This window comes from Penicillium macrosclerotiorum, assembly GCF_028827735.1.
Source record: "Penicillium macrosclerotiorum strain IBT 26536 chromosome Unknown utg000006l_segment0_segment0, whole genome shotgun sequence".
Lineage (NCBI taxonomy): Eukaryota > Fungi > Ascomycota > Eurotiomycetes > Eurotiales > Aspergillaceae > Penicillium > Penicillium macrosclerotiorum.
The window spans coordinates 1976021-1996050 of record NW_026643085.1 but is presented as its reverse complement, the minus strand read 5'-3'; the positions used below and the strand labels follow the sequence as shown (position 1 = coordinate 1996050).

At 49.3% G+C, this 20030-nt stretch overlaps 9 protein-coding genes across 9 annotated transcripts; 2 read left to right on the top strand and 7 right to left on the bottom strand.

Moving 5' to 3' along the window:
* Nucleotides 1-203: 203 nt before the first annotated feature.
* On the top strand, nucleotides 204-2242 carry N7462_006000 (GMC family oxidoreductase; the record flags this gene model as incomplete). Its single annotated transcript, XM_057077718.1, has 6 exons — nucleotides 204-247; nucleotides 300-419; nucleotides 476-692; nucleotides 760-1296; nucleotides 1356-1959; nucleotides 2010-2242. The coding sequence occupies 6 exons, from the start codon at nucleotides 204-206 to the stop codon at nucleotides 2240-2242; spliced, it is 1755 nt and encodes a 584-aa protein (XP_056933298.1).
* Nucleotides 2243-2430: 188 nt separating this feature from the next.
* N7462_005999 (uncharacterized protein) lies at nucleotides 2431-4233 on the bottom strand (the record flags this gene model as incomplete). Its single annotated transcript, XM_057077717.1, has 3 exons — nucleotides 2431-3421; nucleotides 3477-3872; nucleotides 3959-4233. 3 exons carry the CDS (start codon nucleotides 4231-4233, stop codon nucleotides 2431-2433), a joined length of 1662 nt encoding a protein of 553 aa, XP_056933297.1.
* A 454-nt stretch (nucleotides 4234-4687) lies between these two features.
* Nucleotides 4688-5600, bottom strand: N7462_005998 (putative ubiquitin-conjugating enzyme; the record flags this gene model as incomplete). Its single annotated transcript, XM_057077716.1, has 2 exons — nucleotides 4688-4771; nucleotides 4848-5600. Coding segments are annotated over 2 exons (837 nt in total), but the record flags the coding sequence as incomplete, so codon positions are not given.
* Nucleotides 5601-6327: 727 nt separating this feature from the next.
* Nucleotides 6328-7367, bottom strand: N7462_005997 (uncharacterized protein; the record flags this gene model as incomplete). The annotated part of the gene is made up of 2 exons (XM_057077715.1): nucleotides 6328-6956; nucleotides 7031-7367. The coding sequence occupies 2 exons, from the start codon at nucleotides 7365-7367 to the stop codon at nucleotides 6328-6330; spliced, it is 966 nt and encodes a 321-aa protein (XP_056933295.1).
* Nucleotides 7368-8221: 854 nt separating this feature from the next.
* Nucleotides 8222-10133, bottom strand: N7462_005996 (alpha-keto acid decarboxylase family protein; the record flags this gene model as incomplete). Its single annotated transcript, XM_057077714.1, has 3 exons — nucleotides 8222-9867; nucleotides 9923-10058; nucleotides 10119-10133. 3 exons carry the CDS (start codon nucleotides 10131-10133, stop codon nucleotides 8222-8224), a joined length of 1797 nt encoding a protein of 598 aa, XP_056933294.1.
* A 1882-nt stretch (nucleotides 10134-12015) lies between these two features.
* On the top strand, nucleotides 12016-13389 carry N7462_005995 (anaphase promoting complex subunit DOC1; the record flags this gene model as incomplete). The annotated part of the gene is made up of 1 exon (XM_057077713.1): nucleotides 12016-13389. One exon carries the CDS (start codon nucleotides 12016-12018, stop codon nucleotides 13387-13389), a length of 1374 nt encoding a protein of 457 aa, XP_056933293.1.
* A 295-nt stretch (nucleotides 13390-13684) lies between these two features.
* Nucleotides 13685-15135, bottom strand: leu2A (3-isopropylmalate dehydrogenase LEU2; the record flags this gene model as incomplete). Its single annotated transcript, XM_057077712.1, has 6 exons — nucleotides 13685-13917; nucleotides 13988-14615; nucleotides 14681-14776; nucleotides 14833-14898; nucleotides 14967-14987; nucleotides 15085-15135. The coding sequence occupies 6 exons, from the start codon at nucleotides 15133-15135 to the stop codon at nucleotides 13685-13687; spliced, it is 1095 nt and encodes a 364-aa protein (XP_056933292.1).
* Nucleotides 15136-15877: 742 nt separating this feature from the next.
* On the bottom strand, nucleotides 15878-17012 carry N7462_005993 (CDP-diacylglycerol--inositol 3-phosphatidyltransferase; the record flags this gene model as incomplete). Its single annotated transcript, XM_057077711.1, has 3 exons — nucleotides 15878-16246; nucleotides 16324-16700; nucleotides 16820-17012. The coding sequence occupies 3 exons, from the start codon at nucleotides 17010-17012 to the stop codon at nucleotides 15878-15880; spliced, it is 939 nt and encodes a 312-aa protein (XP_056933291.1).
* Nucleotides 17013-18008: 996 nt separating this feature from the next.
* On the bottom strand, nucleotides 18009-19949 carry ptcA (type 2C protein phosphatase PTC6; the record flags this gene model as incomplete). Its single annotated transcript, XM_057077710.1, has 1 exon — nucleotides 18009-19949. The coding sequence occupies one exon, from the start codon at nucleotides 19947-19949 to the stop codon at nucleotides 18009-18011; it is 1941 nt and encodes a 646-aa protein (XP_056933290.1).
* Between the last annotated feature and the right edge of the window lie 81 nt (nucleotides 19950-20030).

Here is a 20030-nt window from a genome sequence, read left to right as displayed (position 1 = left end):
ACTGGCTCACAATCCAATGAAAAGGCGTACACGGTGTAACATCGGCAAGTTGAAACCTTCGTGCCTGGTGAGGTGAAACTAGGGCGGAACCTGCACCGCTAGCCTGTGTCATTAGGGCTATGCTTTAAAGTTGCGAGGCTCGCCGGATCTTCGTAGCGACTTTTTAGATTTCAATTTTCTGTATGACCCAAATATATCCCACAATGGCTTCAGATTTCCCAGACACCTACGACTATATTGTGTGTGGGTGAGTGAATTGTTTTATCATGCATTTTGGACGGCGGCTGACCTGGTGCAAGGGGTGGTACTGCCGGGTGTGTGGTTGCTGCTCGACTTGCGGAAAATCCCGAGATCAGGGTGCTTCTCCTCGAGGCGGGACAGCACAATAAAGATCTGGAAAATGTTCATATGGCAGGCGGGTGAGTTTCCTCCGAAATGAGCAACGAGAAGCGTTACTGAAAATGACATGAGATAGATGGTCAAACAACTTCGACGCGGAGACGGACTGGAATTTCATCACTCCTCCAATGGCTGGCGTCGACCATCGCCAAGTGAAATTGAGCCGTGGGCGATTTCTTGGAGGATGTAGTGGCTGCAATGGCACACTATGCATTCGTGGTTGCAAACAAGACTATGACGATTGGGATCTTGAGGGCTGGAGCGGCGATGAATTCTTCAGATATATGCGCAAGGTGAGAAATAAGCTCCAGTGATCAGCGGTGCGATATATGAAATGGAACAAAGACTTATTTCAAGCAGGCCGAAACATTCCATCCGAAACCATGGTTTCAAGCCGACAAGGAAAGCCATGGATATTCTGGACCCCTTCATACGGAACCGCATGATCTTGCGCCCATCTCACAGCTACTGATTGACTCGTTCGTCTCAGAAGGATTGCCATTGCACCATGACATGTTTAGCACCGGTGATGTTCCGCACGGATGTGGCCATGTGCCTCGTACTGTGTACGAGGGAATTCGGACAACCGGTGCTGATTTTGTTACCAAAAAGAATCATCGCCGAAACATCTTCATTAAGACAGACACCACTGTGGACAAAATTGTTTTCACAGGCCAGGATGACCAGATCCGTGCATCAGGTGTTGCAACTAAGTCTGCGGACGGCAAATTAGAAACTTATAATGCCTTGAAAGAGATTATCATCGCCAGCGGAGCGTATTGCAGCCCTGCAATTCTTCTTCGTTCGGGTATTGGACCAAGAGATGAATTAGAAAAACAGAATATCACTTGCACAGTGAATTTACCGGGTGTAGGGAAGAACCTAATGGATCATTTGGTAAGGCCACGTTATGCCGATTATATAATTATATTGGAAGAATACTAATGCTATTGTAGATTGTCTTCATTTTTTATGAGACCGAAAAAGCAGGATTAACAACCGATTACAATGTTTATCATGGCGATAACTTTGATAAGACGTACGCAGAATGGAAGGAAAAGAAAACCGGATTCCTGTCAACTTTCCCATTCGGGGCATTCGCCTTCGCCCGAATGGACGAGCGGTTGAAAGACGAACCATTGTGGAAGAATGCGCCTCGTCAACTTGGGCGAGACCCAATGGGTCTGACCCCAAAGCAACCCAACGTCGAGTTTTTCACAACAGAGTGCTATGGAGGACCGAAACAGTACGATCAGTTTCCAATTGACCAGAAACATGCCTTCTCGATAATAGCAGAGTTATTTGCGCCTAAGTCGCGAGGCTCTGTCACGCTGAAGTCCTCCAATCCTATGGAGAACCCCATAGTCGATTGCAACTACCTTGCCGATCCCATGGACATGTTGGTCTTGAGTGAAGCTTGTAGATTTGGAAATGAGATTGTAATGAAGGGCGCCGGTACGAAGGATATCGTCAAGGGTTCTTGGCCTCCAAACTTGAACCACCACACCTACAAGTCCCGAGAAGAGTGGGTTCCGTATGTCAAGGAACATGCAACTACCTGTAAGTCGAAAGGCATCAAGGATTGTGATTGAAAAGCTAACTCAATGAAGGCTACCATGCCGCAGGAACGTGCGCCATGGGTAAGGATGATAATAAAATGGCCGTCCTGGATGAGAAGTTGCAGGTCAGGGGAGTTGCTGGACTCCGGGTGGCTGACTGCAGCGTTATGCCAACGTTGCATGGAGGCCATACTCAAATGCCAGCATATGGAATCGGAGAGAAATGTGCCGATTTGATTAAGGAGACTTGGCGAAAATCTGGCAATATTTATAGTCGCATTTAAAATTGATCTAGCACCTCTTCACAGTTTATCATCTAGCCAAATTTGAATGCCAAATTTCGATTGAAGCAATTCATCGCTCAGTTTTAGTAGTTTAAAACCATGAGTCATAGAAACGACACGCAGGAAAACACAAGCTAGTAAGAATAAAAGAGAAAATCAAGGGAGAAAGAAAGAAACCGTCGAAAAGATCATGCACTTTCACTCCTAGTGGAAAGGTCACAGCTCGATTTACTTGCTTGTGAAAGTGTCATAAACCTGGCATCACTAGTCAACCGTGAGGAGCATGAAACTGTATCATCAACACGAGCAACAGTGAGATGAGATTCCACATGGATGTTATTGGGTGCTGGCAGTAGTGAGTGCCGATATTCAACACGGGCTTTTAGAATAGCCTGAGTGGTTTCACCAGAGTATTCCGCGATGAGTCCATTGATCTTTTCCAGTAAATCTTCGAAAATAGGCGAGTGAACAGGAGAGCCCCAGCGATCGCTAACCGAAGACAATTGCTGAAATGCCGGTGGCACTTCGATTTGAAGAGGGATGATCCAAGTTTCTCCAGGCCGAAGAGAGGTGAGCTGGAAACTTTCCATAAAGGAATGCATGTGGCATCCACTACCTGGGATTATGGAAAGCTTGAGGTCGAGAATAGATCCGGGACGTATACCGGTGCGCAATTGTCGAACGACTCTGGAAACATTGCGTATGAAATGTGATCCTCGAGGACAGGTATCATTCATACCCACATCATAAGCAATGTGCCACCCAGCTTGGAAATTTGCGAAGGTCAAGGGTAAGCAGGTTTGAGGAGTAATGGTATGAAAACCAATCGCCTGGTTCATCCAAGGTAGCGACAAGTGCGCAGGTGGAGTAGCAGAAACAAAAAACAACTGGCAAAATGCGGCTCTTGGGCAAGCCCCAAACATATCGGAAATTCGTCGAATGGCATTTCCAATATTTGGATATGTCATGATCAAATGTTGATACTGGGCGAATTTGTTTAGCGCACTTCGTATGGCGTCAAACGAATGGAATCCCAATGGTAGTAACTGCCCAACCCCGTGTTTTGCCTTGGGATCTATATACATCAATGCAACACGGTCGTGGTTTTGGACTAGATTGGATGCCAACACCGTAGAACCTAGAGTGATTTGTGTAAGGTAGTTGACAGAGGGCTGAGATCTGAACAGCTAATGAGTGCCAAGGAATATCAAATGATTTGAATGGAACTACATACAAGCTGTCAAGCAGTATAATAATATCGAGGGGAGCAAGACCAGAAGTTCCCGGGAATGGAATGGAGCCGACATCGACAGAGACATGTACTGATGTTGACAAAGACATCGGGCCCATGCCGATCTGTGATGAACTGGCTTTTGACTTGACATTAACAAAGGCGACCGGCAAGTCCAGTGGACAAAGGTAGTCGGAAATAGCATGGTCCGAATGAGATCCAAAGTCATGTCCAAGTTCTGGAGTAAGTGTTCGACGGTTAGATGATGCTCTTGTTGGGCTTGATGTTATGCACGGTTCGATGGAATCCCAGGACCCAGAGCTCCAACGAACGGCCAACCTCCGCACCAACCGATGGTTATTATGGTTGTGCTTGATTTTATGTTTTCGCTCTTCAAAACTGGATCCGAAATTCTGGAGTATAGTTAGCTAAATTATCGTAGAAAAGCATTCAAATCTGAGGGGTCGGTCACTTCGTCAAGAAACGGGTCTTCCGAGGAGCCATGATGATATACACAGGAGTCGCGGGAATCTTCAATTCCAAGGTTTCGAACCTTGACGACTTCGATTTGGTATTGACTATCACTTAAGGATGGGGTTCTTGTTGATGTTGCTGGCCCGAATGAGCCGTTGCTCACGCTTGCAGATAGAGAAGAGTGACGGCAGGGAATTTCAGGATATGATGCAATCGAACTCATGCTTGTAGTTTGTGACGGTCTCAGTCTCCTGATCGTGAGCGGTTCAAGCATTGTACTTTTCATTGCGAATAAAGTTACACATGCTCCCGACTGCGAACAGGTTCTGCGTATTCAAGAGGTGCTTCCGATGATTCGGTCAGACCGGTTCCAGTACCGCTTTCTAAGTCGGAGTGCAGTCTTTTCTTCCTGTGACGATATTCCGATCGATGAAAACAAGAAAGGCACCCAGGTTTAGTGAAGCGCACTCTGCAATGTTCCGAGCATGCAAGAACGATGGCCACAGTACCAAAGAGGACGACAATGGGAACCAAAACTAGGGAGATAATCAATGCAGAGCTTTTAAAATCCAAGGATAAAGTATTGGTCATCTTGTAGGGGTGGTGTAGCAATGCATGGCGAGAGTCAGTAAAGAGATTCGATAGCTTCAGTTCTTTAAACCCAAGCAAGATGAAGAGACGGCAGGAGCGATGCAAGTTGAAATTGGTAGTGGGTATAATATTTAAGGCAGGTATGGTCATCATTTATTATGTACATCCACCACCGACTCCATCAGCTCCTTCACCGAAGTCAAAGTCGTCGCATCCAGCCGTGAGAACCGTATCTGGTTTTGTGGTCAGTCCAAGCAGACCAAAGAGGGAAAAGGAGGGAAAGAGCAGAAAAGTGACGAATCAACTTACTATTTCATCAGCCCCTCCGCGAGCAGCGTTTCCAAAAATGATTGGATCCGAATGACTGGCTTCGATCTCATCTTGCACTCTTCGTGCCCAGATACCATCCCAATGCCAGTCCCCAGGGAGTCGAGCCTGGGGACATCCCCGTTTTAGATCACCAGGGCGGTTACCACCTCGTCGATGGGCTTTCCATGCGTGCCATGCTCCCGGGTTCCCGGCAGCTTCAACAGGTAACGAGTCCAGCACGTCTTCATCGTCGAAAGTCGATCGAATATAATGTAATATTTCCCAGACTGGAACAATTTTTCTTGGCTCTGCACACTGAAGTCCTGAAGGTACAGAAGAAATGCGAGGCTTCCCCTCATTATCCTCTGCATCCTGCTCTCGAACCTCTGCCTCATTTGTGTCGTTCTCTTGCGTCACAGGGATATCTGATGTTCGAACTTCTTCCGCAGGTATCGTGCGAGCGCTATTCCCGCTCACATTTCGAGATGAAATCCCTGAGGTAGTCCCATTTCGTTTGGTTCTGCCAAACCAATGCGGAAACCCATGTCGGAGGCTGAAGCCCCCTGGAGGAAGGCGTTCTTCGTCTGATGCACTGACGGGGTGGTCACTAGTCGAACTTGTGCTGAACGTATATGTTGTGAGAGGGACAATTAGGGGGTGAAAAACGTCGGTCGCAAATATCACGAGAGGTGGAAGATCAGGGTAGATGTCGGGAAAGCGGATTTGAAAGCGAAGGACAGCGGAGGCATAGGGCCCTGAGGGAGAAAGGAAGCTCGGAAATTAGTAAGAGGACAACAAAAAAGCGGCTGCGTCCACATATACCAGTGCGAACAAATATGACACCATTCCACAATGTCGGATCCCCCGGCGCAAGGCTCACATAGACTCCTGCCGGTGGTGCATGTTGCAGGCTTGCGCTAGACAGGGGAGATCGAGAATCAGCACGCGGGGCTTCCAGTCAGGTCAGGGTAGAAGAGGCATACAATTCGAGATGAAGCTGCTGTTTCCGGATGGAAGGAACACAAGGAAGCCTGGTTGTTGACATGTCACTGTTCACGAATCATTGAACAGGGAGGGTTCAGATGGCTCGGGGTTGTCCGAGAGTGCGGAGGACAAAACACGGAGTTGGCTTATCGCCAACCATATCTCTTATCGCGAGGATCAGATCTATAAACACCGCCGACCGCGAACCGATCTCGGAATCGGATCAGCCCCACTGAGTTCAGTCTGTATCTATCGTTGGACTATGGTTAACTCTCAGGCTTTGCTGTTGCTTCAGCGCTTATTAATGCAAATCTCTTGCTAACTGGTGCGAATATGACACTCAATCTCAATGAACACTTTAAACGGAAGTTCACCTTCATGACGAAATTAAATATATGCGAGCCCGTTGCTCAAAGATATTTGTATGCTACCTGTCTTTACGGCACTCGATATTATACTAGAAGATTGCAGATATGTCAATATAGATTCTTGGAACTCAACGCCTGTCTATCCGCAAAGCCAATCTATCCAGTTCTAATCCTGGTTTTAACAACCCCAAGTGCACCATACCTTCACCAACACCCTCATATATTCCCCCGGCAATACCTTCCACCCACCAGGCTGCAAGGTTACCCACTGCTGTTCCAACCCTGCCTTCATTGAGTTGGCAAACAGCTGAACCGAAGTTGACGCTGCTCTTGCCTAGCCCATCCGCTGCATCAAGTGTTGTTGTGACAATTCGTTCGGTAATTCGATGTGAACGTTCATATTCGTAGACTTGGCGCAAGAATAGCTTGAAATAGGGGAGGATAAACCGCAGAAGAAGAAAAAATTGGACAATAAGAGATGCAAGAAGCCGATGGAGGTATGATCTGGGCGGCGAGATGTCTCTTGGAGAAGGAGACCCTTCCTGATATGCAATCTGTGACGACGACGACGCTTCTATTGAAACTTTGACCGTTTCTGGTAGACGATGCTGTAGCATACGTGCTTCCTCCGTCGTTATATCGGAAGGCAATGCATCCAGCAGATACATCAGAGCATTGATATAGAGAGACCGAACTAGACGACCATCTGCGTGTGACTGCTGGGCTTCATACCCTGCATTTCGAAGTAGATTAAATGCTGTGAAGAAGGTAAAATACTTTCATTAGTGTTATTTCTTTTCCCGAAAAATCCTGCGACCGTCCGATACCTACCTGGTACCACTCGATTCCATCGCAGCCCAGAATTGGTCTCATAATTTGCTGAGCATCCCGTATCCTCTAGAGAGGGACTGTTAGACTCTCGTGATACAAATTCGAATGAGTCCAGGTCATCACTGGCCGTTGATGGCCGCTGTGGTTCGATAGCGGCTAGCTTCAAGTGTTGGCTGTTAAAAGGCAGGTGTGGTTCCGATGAAGAAACAAGGGCATTGTGTCGCAGAGCCCCGCTCAGCTCGTCATTGGTTACAGCCTTGTGCGCAGGGTAAATTCGGGACAACCGACGCCGAATGGAGGCTGGGATCGGGAGCATGGGGAGTCGTGAATACTCCATGGCGTATATCAGAAGTAATTTATGGCGGAGGGGTGATGCTTATCAGTCTTTCTCTCTGGGAACGAGTCATAAGGAAGGGTTATGAAAGTTGCGACTGATGAGATGATCTAACAGATAACGGTCAAGCTAAGAGAAAGCTCATGCATGCGCAAAGTCTCTTGTTTCACATGTCAGAGCCCGGCCGTCTGATATGCCGATAAGAGTGGGGTCAAAGCCACCCGGTCTTTGTTGAGTGAGAACAGGCATAGAAGCTCAAGTCCTATCAATACCCAAGTTCTTTCGCAGATTTCAAGGAAAAACTGTAGTAGGAAAGAGGTCAATCAAATGACCAGTAAAGTTAGCCAAAGTTACCCTGGAGATTTTCTTCTTTATTAAGTAGTCCCGACAAGCAGGTTACGGGTTGCATCGTGATACAATGAATAGATATTCAATGATATGACACGCAAGGAATTTTGCACTGTGGCAAAAACATTATTGAACTGAAAGTTAATTGTAAGACCTGGAAATCAGTTTGATTGGGCGAATATAACGTGAAACTTCCTATCTCTTTAATAAAATGTCATATTAAATAAGTAGTTTGAATTACAGAGGAAAATTAGGCCAAAGGTTAAAAAGTACACGTGAGAATTCAAGATCAAATTTTATCTCATATAGTTCCATTATAATAGCCTTCAAACATAGAGCTTCGTCTACGTATTGTAATTCAATTGTACCCATGAGGTCGCAGAAACACAAAGTCAGAAATAGGTGCCGAGAGATTCTTGTACCAACCAAGTCAAATAAGTGACTGCTCGAAGCTGACGGGAAGTTCTTCGCTGTCTAAATCAGAATAAATAAAAAGGTTATTTCCAGGGTTAGTTGGGGTTCTTGATCTCATTGATCATCCGCTTCAACGAATCTGGGGCATCATATTTATCGACGTGAATTTCCACGAGACGAAGGGGCGGATCTTTATCAAAATTATCTGCTGGTCCAAACTGGAAATCAGACAGAACCATCTCAAGCTCGGCCTTCGTCCTGACGCTGAATGTACGCAGAGTACCTGGCTCTGGGTTGAAAACTTGAGGGAGAAGTTGATAATCCCATGTTTGGATATCATTATAGCTCTTGTCCCACCCATGAACATAGCGCTCGATCGTGTAACCCTCGTTGCATATCACAAAGATGATCACTCCAAGCTTCTGTCGAATCATGGTACTCAATTCTTGGGCTGTCATTTGAAGGCTTCCATCTCCAGTAAACAGAATGGTTCTCTTTTTCCTCAATGGCTTGGTCTCTTGCTCTTGCTCGCGTACTGCGATTGCTGCTCCGACAGCGGCACCGAGTGCAAATCCAATAGAACACCATAGTAGCTGCACAAGTGATGTGGCACCACGAGGGTATTGAGACCATAAAGGACCAAATGCTGCTGTTCCTAGATCGAGAGAAAGGATATCATCCTCCTCAAGCCATGAGCTCATCCTTTCCCAAAGAAAGTCATGGGTTATCGCGTGGCTTGATTTCAATCTATTACCCAGAAGCTTCTGTACAGTTTCCTCCATATTCAGATCAGGTGGAGTTCCTGGGCTTTGTGGAGTGCCAAGACTCGAATTTTGTGGTGAATGTTCATTGCCTGAAGAAGATGATATAGAGTTTGATCTTATCAGAAAACTAGCGTCAGAGAGCCTTTCCAGAACTGAGTTCAGACAGATACCCTGGAACTCCCTATTCTCGAGTCTCACTGAATTTCTCTGGAGAGAGATGGTCTCTATACTTGAGAGATCGGATCTAAACCCCGCAGTGTTGATATCGGTAGGGCGTGACCCGATGAGAAGAACCAAGTCACTGGAGTGAAGTTGTTCAAGAGCTCCAGGTACGGAAACATTCCCTGAGAAAATTCCTCGGAAATTGGGAATATCTTCATTGACAATACCCTTAGCCATTGGGAACACAAAGCACGGCAGATTGGATTTTTCGACGAAAGCTCGAGTAGAATGCAAGTTCTGGTATCTGCCAGCAAGACTGTCAATCACAATCATTGGATTTTGAGCTGTCTGAAGACGCTCAAGGATTTTGTTTATGACAATATCTTGGTCCGCCGCCAGATCTGAGGGAGACTTTTCAAGAGCCAGAGTCTGAGCGAGGGACGATGAATCAACATCTTTCCCCACAAGATCCATTGGTAAGCCAATATAGACAGGCTTGCTAGAACGGTAACACTCAATGATTGTGTCGTCGATGAGTTTGGGTGCCTTCGCTGGATTGTCCAATATAGCCACTGCGCTGGAGATACGAGCGCTCATTTCCATGAATACATCATAGTCACCATTTCCCAATGTATGATGTATGGGGAGCTTGTTTTTCTTAGCAGTAGTCGACGGAAACCCGACGATGTGGATTACGGGGACTAATTCCGCTGTGGCACCAGCAAGCGCATTTAAAGCAGACAGCTCTCCAACGCCAAAGGTGGTAACGATCGCAGAGATACCCTTCACACGGGCGTACCCATCTGCTGCGTAACCTGTTTATGAAACGTTAGATATCGAGGCTTAAATGAGAAGCATTCGGATACATACCAGCATTAAGCTCGTTCACATTGCCGATCCAGTCAAGGCCACAATCCTCGAGGTAGTCTAGAGCCTGCAGATTAAAATCCCCTGGTACTCCAAAAACAGCTCGGATGTCAATCTGGTGGAGACGGCGGAAAAGATACTGCAATAAAATTTCGGTTAGTTTAGAGAAGATAGAATGACAGGGAAGCAAGATAGAGACCTCTGCAAGGTGCATTTTCAAACTGTATACCGTAGAAGATGATTCAAAGTTCAGAGCAAAGACATAAGTTGAAAGTCAAAAACAGATTATATATGTGTATCAAGTTGTAGAATAAATCTGTCTTCTACATTGCTATTTTTTGAACGATAAGATCCTGGGAGCCTTATTTATAATCGTTAAATGACTACGACGGGTGTTATTTCCGAAGAGAGTGAGACACATCACCCCTACGAAACGTCAACGATTTTCTTACCTACTATAGAAGGATGGATAGTACTTCGTCTATCATTACTAAATCATGTGGATGCAGCCATGAGGATACAGTATCATTGGTGGTCGTGATAATAGATCCTAATGTATTACCGAATTCAGGAACTTGCGGTCGGATCAACAGCGCATTACCGCAATCGAGTCAAGAGAATACGCCTTCAAAATTGCACATCTGATACACGTGCTTAGGGGAAAAATGTCATTTTATTCGGCAGTTCCGGTGATTATCCCGGATCAAGTACCATTTTGAACGATGTGCGTCTACATGGTTGGACGCTTAGGCAGATACGCAGATAGTACGGACATGGAGAATGATTCACAGCCTAGTTGGGGTAACACAAGAACTCTACCATTCTGCGCCTATGGCAAGAATGACGATGTAGTAGCGCCTAGTCTCAAGTTGCCGCCTCCTTGTTTGATTCTCCATGCATGTTATCTGACTTTGTCAAAGAAATGCCATAGCAGGTCGATCGAATGATGATGGAATCAAAGTTTACTATCGGGTAACCTGTCGGTGATTCTCACGGTGACAACATGGCGACAATTATGTTTTTCTAGGCATATTCGGGACTTGAGACGATCACCAGTTATCAGCTTTTACACCAACATATGTTTACAAAAGGATTTAGTGACAAGATTAGTGATGGTTATTGTATAGATTGCGTTTGGAACATAGCTTTCATCGACTATCCTGAAAACGTCATGCTTTGGATACTTGAGGTTCTTTCCCGGTGGGTTTCAGGATCAAAGGTATGAGAATGCTCTTGATATATTTTTTCATAATGCTTCCATTGATTACGTGCATTAAAAAAATATGTTTCCTCAAGCTACCCTCTGCAAAAGTCAGCTTCATGAGGTGACAAGGTTAAAGTTGACATATGTCCAACTAAATTCATTCGAGTCAACTCAATAGATATCCTTTGAGCTCATCGACAATCCTTTTTTCCGCGTCGATGTGCTTATCTTCCTCGGTGACAAATCGATCTTCTTCATACGCATGTTGAGGCCCAATCAAAAGCACTCCAGCTCAGACTCACAATTTAGAGAATCTAAAGAGCTAGTTTCTGTCGGACACATATAATGTAACGGCAATCTGCAACTTGCGACCACTACTCCCTATACTCAGCATAGAAAGGTTGAGGCGAGTCTCCAGGGCATCGACATGAGCCCCTTGCTGGCATTATAGTAGTTGGGTGTGCTTGCTTCTTTGGATCAAGCACTGCGTGTCGTGGCTTCAGTAGTTTCCAGCACTAGAGCAGACGCCAGCATTGCCACGACAGCTTATCTAGACTGCTGAGAATATATACTTTGTGTATCCTCATAGCCATCCTAGATCATTGCGACACTACAAAATTGGACCAAAGCTTAGTCTGTAATTATTAACTTCGGATTTCCAAGCTGTGCTAAGAAAATAACAAGTGAATTCATAACCAGTGTCCAAACTCATTAAAAGTGTTTCCAACAGAATCGAATGTGTCATGTACGTATATAGTTATGTATCATGTATTTACTTCATCGCAATCCAAATATGGCGCTAACCGCAATAGGCATGTGAGCTCTCTTCACCGAAGTAAACGTAAACATCGAGATTCACGGTTCAAGCACGAGGAACTACAGCACGTATACCATGCCTCAACTTCGACGCCAACCCAACCCCCACGACTACCTCGATGAAGGATCAACTGCCCCGGGTAGTCTCCGCGCCCAATTCCAGACCCCTCCATCGCGGCACACGCCCTCTAACCCAACCCAACGTCTCCCACCATCCACCGGTCCTCATGAATTGACACCAGAAGCTGTGCCCACCATGGTGCCCTCTGGCATGGCACTGAACCCATTCTCAATTTTTGGGCGACCACGACTAGACCAACGACCGCCGGAGACGGTAGAAGAGGAGGAGGAATTTGACGATGACTACGATCCGAATGTGCAGGACCTGGAGCAAGACGAATACGATGACGAGATGGTCCCAGAGGACCAGCTGGATGAAGAAGAAGGAGCTGACAACTCAGAAGAGCTGGAAGAAGACGAGATAGAGGAAGATCTTGAGGATCAGCTCGAAGAAGAAGGTGACGATGAAGAGATGCACGACCGAGGTACGAACCCTCCTCCTCCCCCCAAGCTCCGTACTGACTTCATCAAACCAGAAAAATCGCCCTCCCCGCTCCCTCCCAACCTCCGAGAAATCTCCTCCCTCGCATCGTGGACCGTGTCCACCTCCAAGCCCGGCTGCGGCGTCGCCGCCCTGCGGCACCCCTCTCCATCGCAGTACTGGCAGTCCGACGGCCCGCAACCTCACACTTTGACCCTACACTTCTTCAAACTAGTTGCCGTCGTGCGAATCCGCGTCTATCTAGACTTCGAGCTCGACGAGAGCTACACGCCGACGAAAATGATCTTCCTCGCCGGCATGGGTGGGAATGACCTCGTCGAGTTCGCAACTTGGGAAGGCGACGGGCCCTGCGGCTGGGTTGACGTGCCACTCGAAGGCGTCGGCGGCCGCAATGGCGGCTGGGTGAGAGATGACGCCGAGCGCCAGAGACGTCGCTCCCACACCGCGCGCCGCCAGCTCGCACCTGAACACCGTCTGCAGACGCCGCATAACCCGGATGACGAGAACGAGGCCTGGGATACAGCCAACGAGGACGAAGCTGGCAGCGAGGAGGAGCCCGGGGCCACCGAGGATTCGTATGCAGGAAACGTACTTAAGGCGATGGTGATCCAGATGCGTGTGATGGAGAACCACCAGAACGGCAAGGATACGCATGTCCGTGGCTTCCAGGTGTTCGCGTGCGACAATAGCCGCCGCCACTTGGGCGTTGCGCCCTCCGCGTCCGCAGATGGTCGGCACAGGCGGCATAGTGCGCGTCAGTCTCTGCGTGGTAGTGTACCTGATGTACCTCGAGACCGCATGGGCAGCGAGGATCTAGATGCTAATCGACTTATCTCATCCTCTGGCCTCCACGAGCCGGACTGGATGGGAGAGCCGGTGATTCGGTGATTGCATTAAGCATGAAAAGCATATGAATGGCGTTGTGTTTTTTTTTTGGTGGAGTTTATGAATAGCTTCTAGATACCCAGTTTTGTTTGCACGGCGGCAATTGATTCAAGACGGCGGCTTGTTACGTCTTTAACAAAGATTTGCAAGAAGATCGGTATTCTGAACAGAGCGTCAAGGCGAGGAGGTCCTTGCATGATCATTAAAAAATTCCGAAAGGGTATTCAATTTTTGTTTTCTACATCATTATATCTCATAAAATCGCCCGCGAAAGGGACGAAGAGCTGCCGCGTTCTATTTACTTGAGCAGCTTCTCAAGCTCGACAGCGACAGCATCACCGACCTCGGCGGTGGTGGCCTTGCCACCGATGTCACCGGTGCGAACACCAGCCTCGATAACATTGCTGACGGCCTTCTCGATGATGCGGGCATCGTCGATCATGCCGAAGGAGTACTGCAGCATCATGGCAACGGAGAGGATAGCGGCAACGGGGTTGACGATACCCTGACCGGCAATATCGGGGGCAGAGCCTGCAAATGCCAATTAGTTGTGATTTTTCAGACAGTGAGGATCCCGAGGGACGAGGAATAGAACACATACCGTGGATGGGCTCGTAGATACCGTTGACACGGCTCTTACCATCAGGAATACCGCTCAGGCTGGCACTGGGCAACAGGCCAAGGGAGCCAGGAATAACACTGGCCTCATCACTGATGATATCACCGAACAAGTTGCTGGTGACGACGATACCGTTCAGCTGGCGGGGGTTCTTGACCATGATCATGGCCGCGGAGTCGATAAGCTGGTGGTTGATGGAGACCTGGGGGAACTCCTTGGCCATAACCTCAGTGACAACCTTGCGCCACAGACGGCTGGTAGCCAGCACGTTGGCCTTATCCAAGCTCCACACGGGGAGAGGTGGGTTGTGCTGGAGGGCGAGGTTGGCAGCGAGGCGGGTGATGCGCTCGATCTCAGCGCGCGAGTAGGGCTCGGTGTCCATAGCGAAGCCAGAGCCATCGTCCTCCTTGCGGTCACCGAAGTAAATACCGCCTGTCAGCTCACGGATGATGTTGAAGTCGACGCCCCGGCACACTTCGGCCTTGAGCGGGGAGCTCTCGACCAGCGAAGGCGCGGCGAAGTTGCAAGGCCGCAGGTTTCCGAATGTGCCCATCTCCTTGCGCAGACGCAGGATACCCTGCTCGGGACGAACGGCGCCAGTACCCCATTTCTAATTATGTCAGGGACGATGGGTCAGTATGAGCCGGACTGGCTTTCGGAGGCAATCAAACGTACCGGTCCGCCGATAGCACCCAGAAGGACAGCGTCAGCGTTCTTAGCAGCCTCGAGGGCTTCGTCGGTCAAAGGAGTACCAGTGGCATCGATAGAGGCCTTGTCATCAGGTTAGCTACCAAGCGCTTCTTGATTGCTCGGTGTCCAGCACTTACGCCGCCGAGCAGGTGGTCCTGCAAGTTGAAGGTGACATCACGGTTCTTCTCGATGACCTTGAGGATCTAGATAAGACTACGTTAGGATCTGGTTTCTGAGTTCTCAATTCCAGTAGCAAGCAATTGATTCATACCTTAATGGCCTCGGCCGTAACCTATTGTTTTCGCTTGGCGTTAGCCATATGATTACAAGTCCAATGGATCTCACAAGCCCCTCCAGGACAGCAGGAGCAACAGGGATTGAATACATACCTCGGGACCGCAGTGGTCCCCACCAAAGACAACGACATTAAAGGAAGGCATTTTGAATGAAAGCACAGGATGTCAATTGGAGGTCACTCGATTGGTTCTCGAGGGGAGCTTTAAAAAAGGTGGGATGCGGGTGAAAGTCAACCCCGCCAGCTCCGAGATCGGCGAACCCGCCCATTCCGCAACAATACAGCCCCGGTTCGGACAGCGGCCCACGGCTTTTTAGGTAAATCGGAAATGGGTGACGTTTCTACGGCTACTTGCGGCCCGAGCCATCAGATTGGAGAGAGCTAGAATCTTACACACATGATGGATCAAAGGAACATGCATTAAATGATGTATGAAAAGCGGCATTAAGGATATAGGCCGAGAAGGCACAATGAGAGAAGCAGAGCGAAATAAAGAAATACGACAGGGTGGGAGGAACAGGAATGAGGGAAGAGAGAGAGAAAAAAATAAGAGAATCAGAAACAACACAACCCGGTGTGTGCTATACAAGATCCCAGGATTCCAGACCATTCCTGGTGACCTCTACCTATCCCAGGACGCCCATCACACATAGGTGTCAAACCATCAAATCAATCAACCATTCCGCCGAGTTCGACAGGGCAACTGCACCTCGCGCTATCGACCAAAAAGACCCACATGTAAATCACAGACCGACCGAAGCTCCAAAGACATGCATGACCCGAGAGTTACTCGGGAAAAGACGAAAGGGAAAAGCATCCCAGCCAGCTGCGGCAGCCGGCAGGGAATAAGTGACCTGCGCATTGTCCGGCATCCGAAGTAGATGATCCTACTTCTGACGGCTAGCGCGCCGGGCCTGGACATCGCCCTCTGCCAACCACCGGCTGGCATTCACCAGCTGGATCACGTTGACGATCTGCTTGAACAGCATGACCGGGGCTGAGATCCCCGTAATCACCCACGGCCAGAAGCTGTCAATCTTGTTGGCGCGGGCCATCTCAAGGGCGCCAGCGCTCCAGGGGCTGGCGAAAAGGCTGCTGGGCACGGGGTTCGCGGGGTTGCCGGGCTGCACCGAGGAGGGCTGGGCGTCCCCAATGGGCTGCAGGAGCGAAGGCGAAAGGATGGGTGAGGAGAAGGAGAGCAGGTAGAGACCGATGAAAAACAGCTCGTTAAGAGCACAGCAAATAAAGAGGACAACCTGGACGAGACAAAACGGACTGGGGTCAGCATTAGGTGTTCGGAGGATCGGACAGACAGGTCGCATTGGCGCCATACCTTGCTGTGGTAGTATTGGTACAGGATCCAGCTGCGGCTGGAATCGATCTTCTTATGGCTCTGGTCGGAGCCGCCCATGCTCAGGGTGGCGTACATGTGCATATAGTGACTGGCCATGTCCAGGCAGATCAGGCCCTGGAAGATGATGGCCCATCGCGGCCAGGCAGAGCTCAGGAAGACGATCAGACAGGAGGTGGTGCAGCGATCCGTCACCATGTCCAATACCGCACCAAACGTGGTCGACTGGTTGAAGTACCGCGCCGCATATCCATCCAATGCATCAAGTAGACACGACACGCTATAGAGAAGGGAGCAAGTTCTGGGGTGGAGGGGCATGTAGTAAAGAGATGCGATCGCGAGGACAACACGGAAATAGCCTATAATGTGGTGTTAAAAGCGTTGCCATGCGATTGTGGGAGAGTGAAGTCAAATGCCAGATCGGGGATCACTCATGCACGCAGCGGCTGAGTCGTCAACGCCGCTAGGGGAGTCTTACCAATGAGGTTTGGAGCGAACAGAAAGATGTTCTCCCTAGGCTCTTCTCGTAAGGCCGACCGGGACCGTTTCTTTGAGGGTGTCCGCTTGGACTTGGATGGAGTCGACACATTGCCATTGCCGGTGGAGAGATCTTCGCTGTCCTCCCCGGGCACCGCGAGGGCAGCCTTCTGTCGTCGTGTCCGGGCACTCATGGTTCAGCAGGTCCAGCAGGTCCAGCAGGTTGAGCAAGTCGAGCAGGTCGATTATTCGAGGACACGACAGGGACGAAGATAAGAATGATGATAAGGAAAGAAACCAGGGCGGACCGGATCGGAGAGTAAATAATCGCTAAGTTAAGGATAGGGGCAGAAGGAGAAAAATCGTCCCGAGGCGATAAGCGTGATAAGCTCCACGCGTCGCGTATGGAACCGGCCACGCAAGACCACTATGAAGATCAAGGTCAGAAAAAGGCTAGGAAGAGGCGAGAGGAGGATCTCGAATCAGGCTGAGGAGCGGTGGAATCGTCAAAGGAGAGTTGCCCAAGGGAGGCTGAGGCTTAGAAAAGATAATGATGTGTTTTGGACGGGTCGCTCGGAACCTTGGAAGCTTTCCCCACGCGGGAAGCATCCGGCCGTGGTTTTTCGGTCGAATTTACTCCGTTCCCGTACCCGGGACCGGAGACACAGCTGCAAGGCGGTTGTTCGGCATATTACATATCTAGTTAGTTCTCTGAAACAATCAAGTGAATCCTTGGGATCTTTCTTGAAACATGTTGAGCAGTGGCCTCTAGGAAAATAAGAGGCGTCTCATTATTTCGAGAATTAGTAGTAGAAGGACGCAAGACAGCAGAATCTCCGATATTGGAGGTGTCCAGAGGCAGATTATGATATAATGCAGTAGTTGAAGGGCCAAGGGAGCATAAAATCCATGGAAGTACTGTATGGAGAGTGTTGAGTCAAGTGACAGAAAAGTGAAATGCCAGATGAAACAAGTAGTATCATTGTATGGGAAGATGTACATGGCGGCTACCAGTGGATGCGGTTTCATAAAAGCAAAAAAAAAGAAGACAGAACAAAAGAGAGAGACAAGAAATGTCTCCCAGAAAAACCCACCATTCAGCTAAGCAACCGCTCAATTATGTGCAAAAAAAAAAGAGATCCAGATGGACTATATACAGACAAGACAGGATTTATAATAGTCAGAGAACATCACGTCCGTGACCTGCGCGGATCAGTGGATTCCTGTCGCCGCCACTCGCGAGACTCCTTAGTTCCAAGGCTGCCGACACCGCCTTCCAGGCGACGCTCCCATCCTCCCAGTCGAATGACCAGGCAGGTGGCATTGTCACCTTCCTTGGTCACCTCAGTGGCAAAGCTGACCACATCGCGGGCGCCCTGCTCCGGAGTGCGGGCTTCTTTGACGATGTCAACGATCTCCTGATCCAGTAGAGTGCCGCTAATGCCATCCGAGACCATCACCAGGAACGAGAATTCGGCGGGGCCCATTTCCACGCGCCGTAGCTCGGGCTCCGCAGAGACACCAATGCGCTTGGATTGAACATCGCCGAAGGCACGGGTGTTGGCTAGCCCACTCATGCGTTCCTCGCCGAAGGAGTCAGTCACGAACGTGGCTGCATATCGTCGCAGTCGGCCGGCTTCAATGGGAGATGATGGGTGGTGGTTGGAAGTAAGCGGAATAGCTTCACCACTAGTGGTGGAGCAGAGTAGGACCCTCGTGTCGCCTACGTGGGACACCAGCAGACTGGACGGACCGATGGGGTGCCAGAACGGCGTCGGGGTGGGGGTGGAGATCATAGCAATACTTCCAGTACTACCTCCCTTGAAGCGCGAGCGGCCACCAATCTTCGGGGTCCGGGTCAAACTAGGGCTATGAAGGATTTCATCTTCGTTAAGAGGTTTTTCGGCCTGGACCATATCATCATCGCGTTTGGCTGCTTGCGCTTTGACAAAATCCAGGTCTGCGCGCAGGAAAGCATACTCCATGATTTCTTCGATGGAGACGTATCCTGTGGGCGCAGCACCGTCGGCGGAGTTGTCGGACCCGTAATAGGAAAAATGCGGCGGCTTGAATCGTTTGAAATAGCCGCCAACTAGCCGCCTCCAATTTTGGACGAGGTTCTTTTCCAGGTCTCCAATTCGGCGTCGATCGGCCTCCTGCATCACTGGCAATGATGCCGTTGCCGCAGTTGGCATTTCACCGTTCGCCTGCAGCTGGTTTGTCCGAAGACTGGACCGAAGCTCAAATTCAGCCGCGGCATTTTGGATGTATTCGTGCAGATTGTCCTGCAGGAATGAGCTGCACTCCGACCCGCCATGCCCGTCAAATATGCCAAAGTAAAAGACTTGCGGATCCCCGCTCGCTGTCTCCGCCGCGCGCGCGGAGCGAGCCTGGGTCGCCGGATTCCGGCTGCGATTAATTGTAAGTGACGCTGGGGGTCGCTTCGCAAAGGCAGGGACATCGATCACGCCAGCTTGGTAGGTATCTTCATTGTAAGGGCGAGTGCCGCGAGCAGTGACGGCTCCAAAGTGGTGTTTAGCGCTGCGCAATGGAATTCGAACGACAGTTGTCTCTCGATCTACCAGGTTCTGGAACGAAGTTGGTGACTGTGGGGTATCTCCGGTATGTGGTATTGAAGCTGAGCGAGGGAGTTTATGAAAAGGAGAGGTTGGCCCTCGGGGATCCGGATGAAGCGAAGAGGAGGGCAGATGTGTAACAAAGTAGTCGCGAAACTGCGGGCGCTTTCGTGGGATCAAATTCTCATGCTGTGGCGCAGCTTCGGTGCTATATTTGTGTAACGTTTGAGGACGGAGGACGTCTGTTGGGAGAGAAGTATCGGTGTTAGCTGCGAGCTTTAAGTCCACGGGGTTGGCGCTCAGCGGATCTTCAGGAAACGCAGACGAGTCCGCCGGCATATTGGAATTTGACGTACTGTAACTGCTGGCCGAGGTCCAGACTCGGCCTGTTACTCGCCTCGCTGAAGGGAAAATCATGAACGGCCCATTGATCTCGGAGAAGGGTGGTGGAGGAAGAATGTAGTGAAAGCACAACTCGGCGTGGGGGACACTTCCTGGGTCCGAGCGTCGGCAGATAAGGCGACGGCCGCCGGCAGATCCATCCCGCGGGTGCATTGCGGCTTCAGATGCCCGGGGTTATTTTTAGAGACCCAACAGCGGCAGGTATGCTTAATGTTGTCGAAGTATAAAACCAGC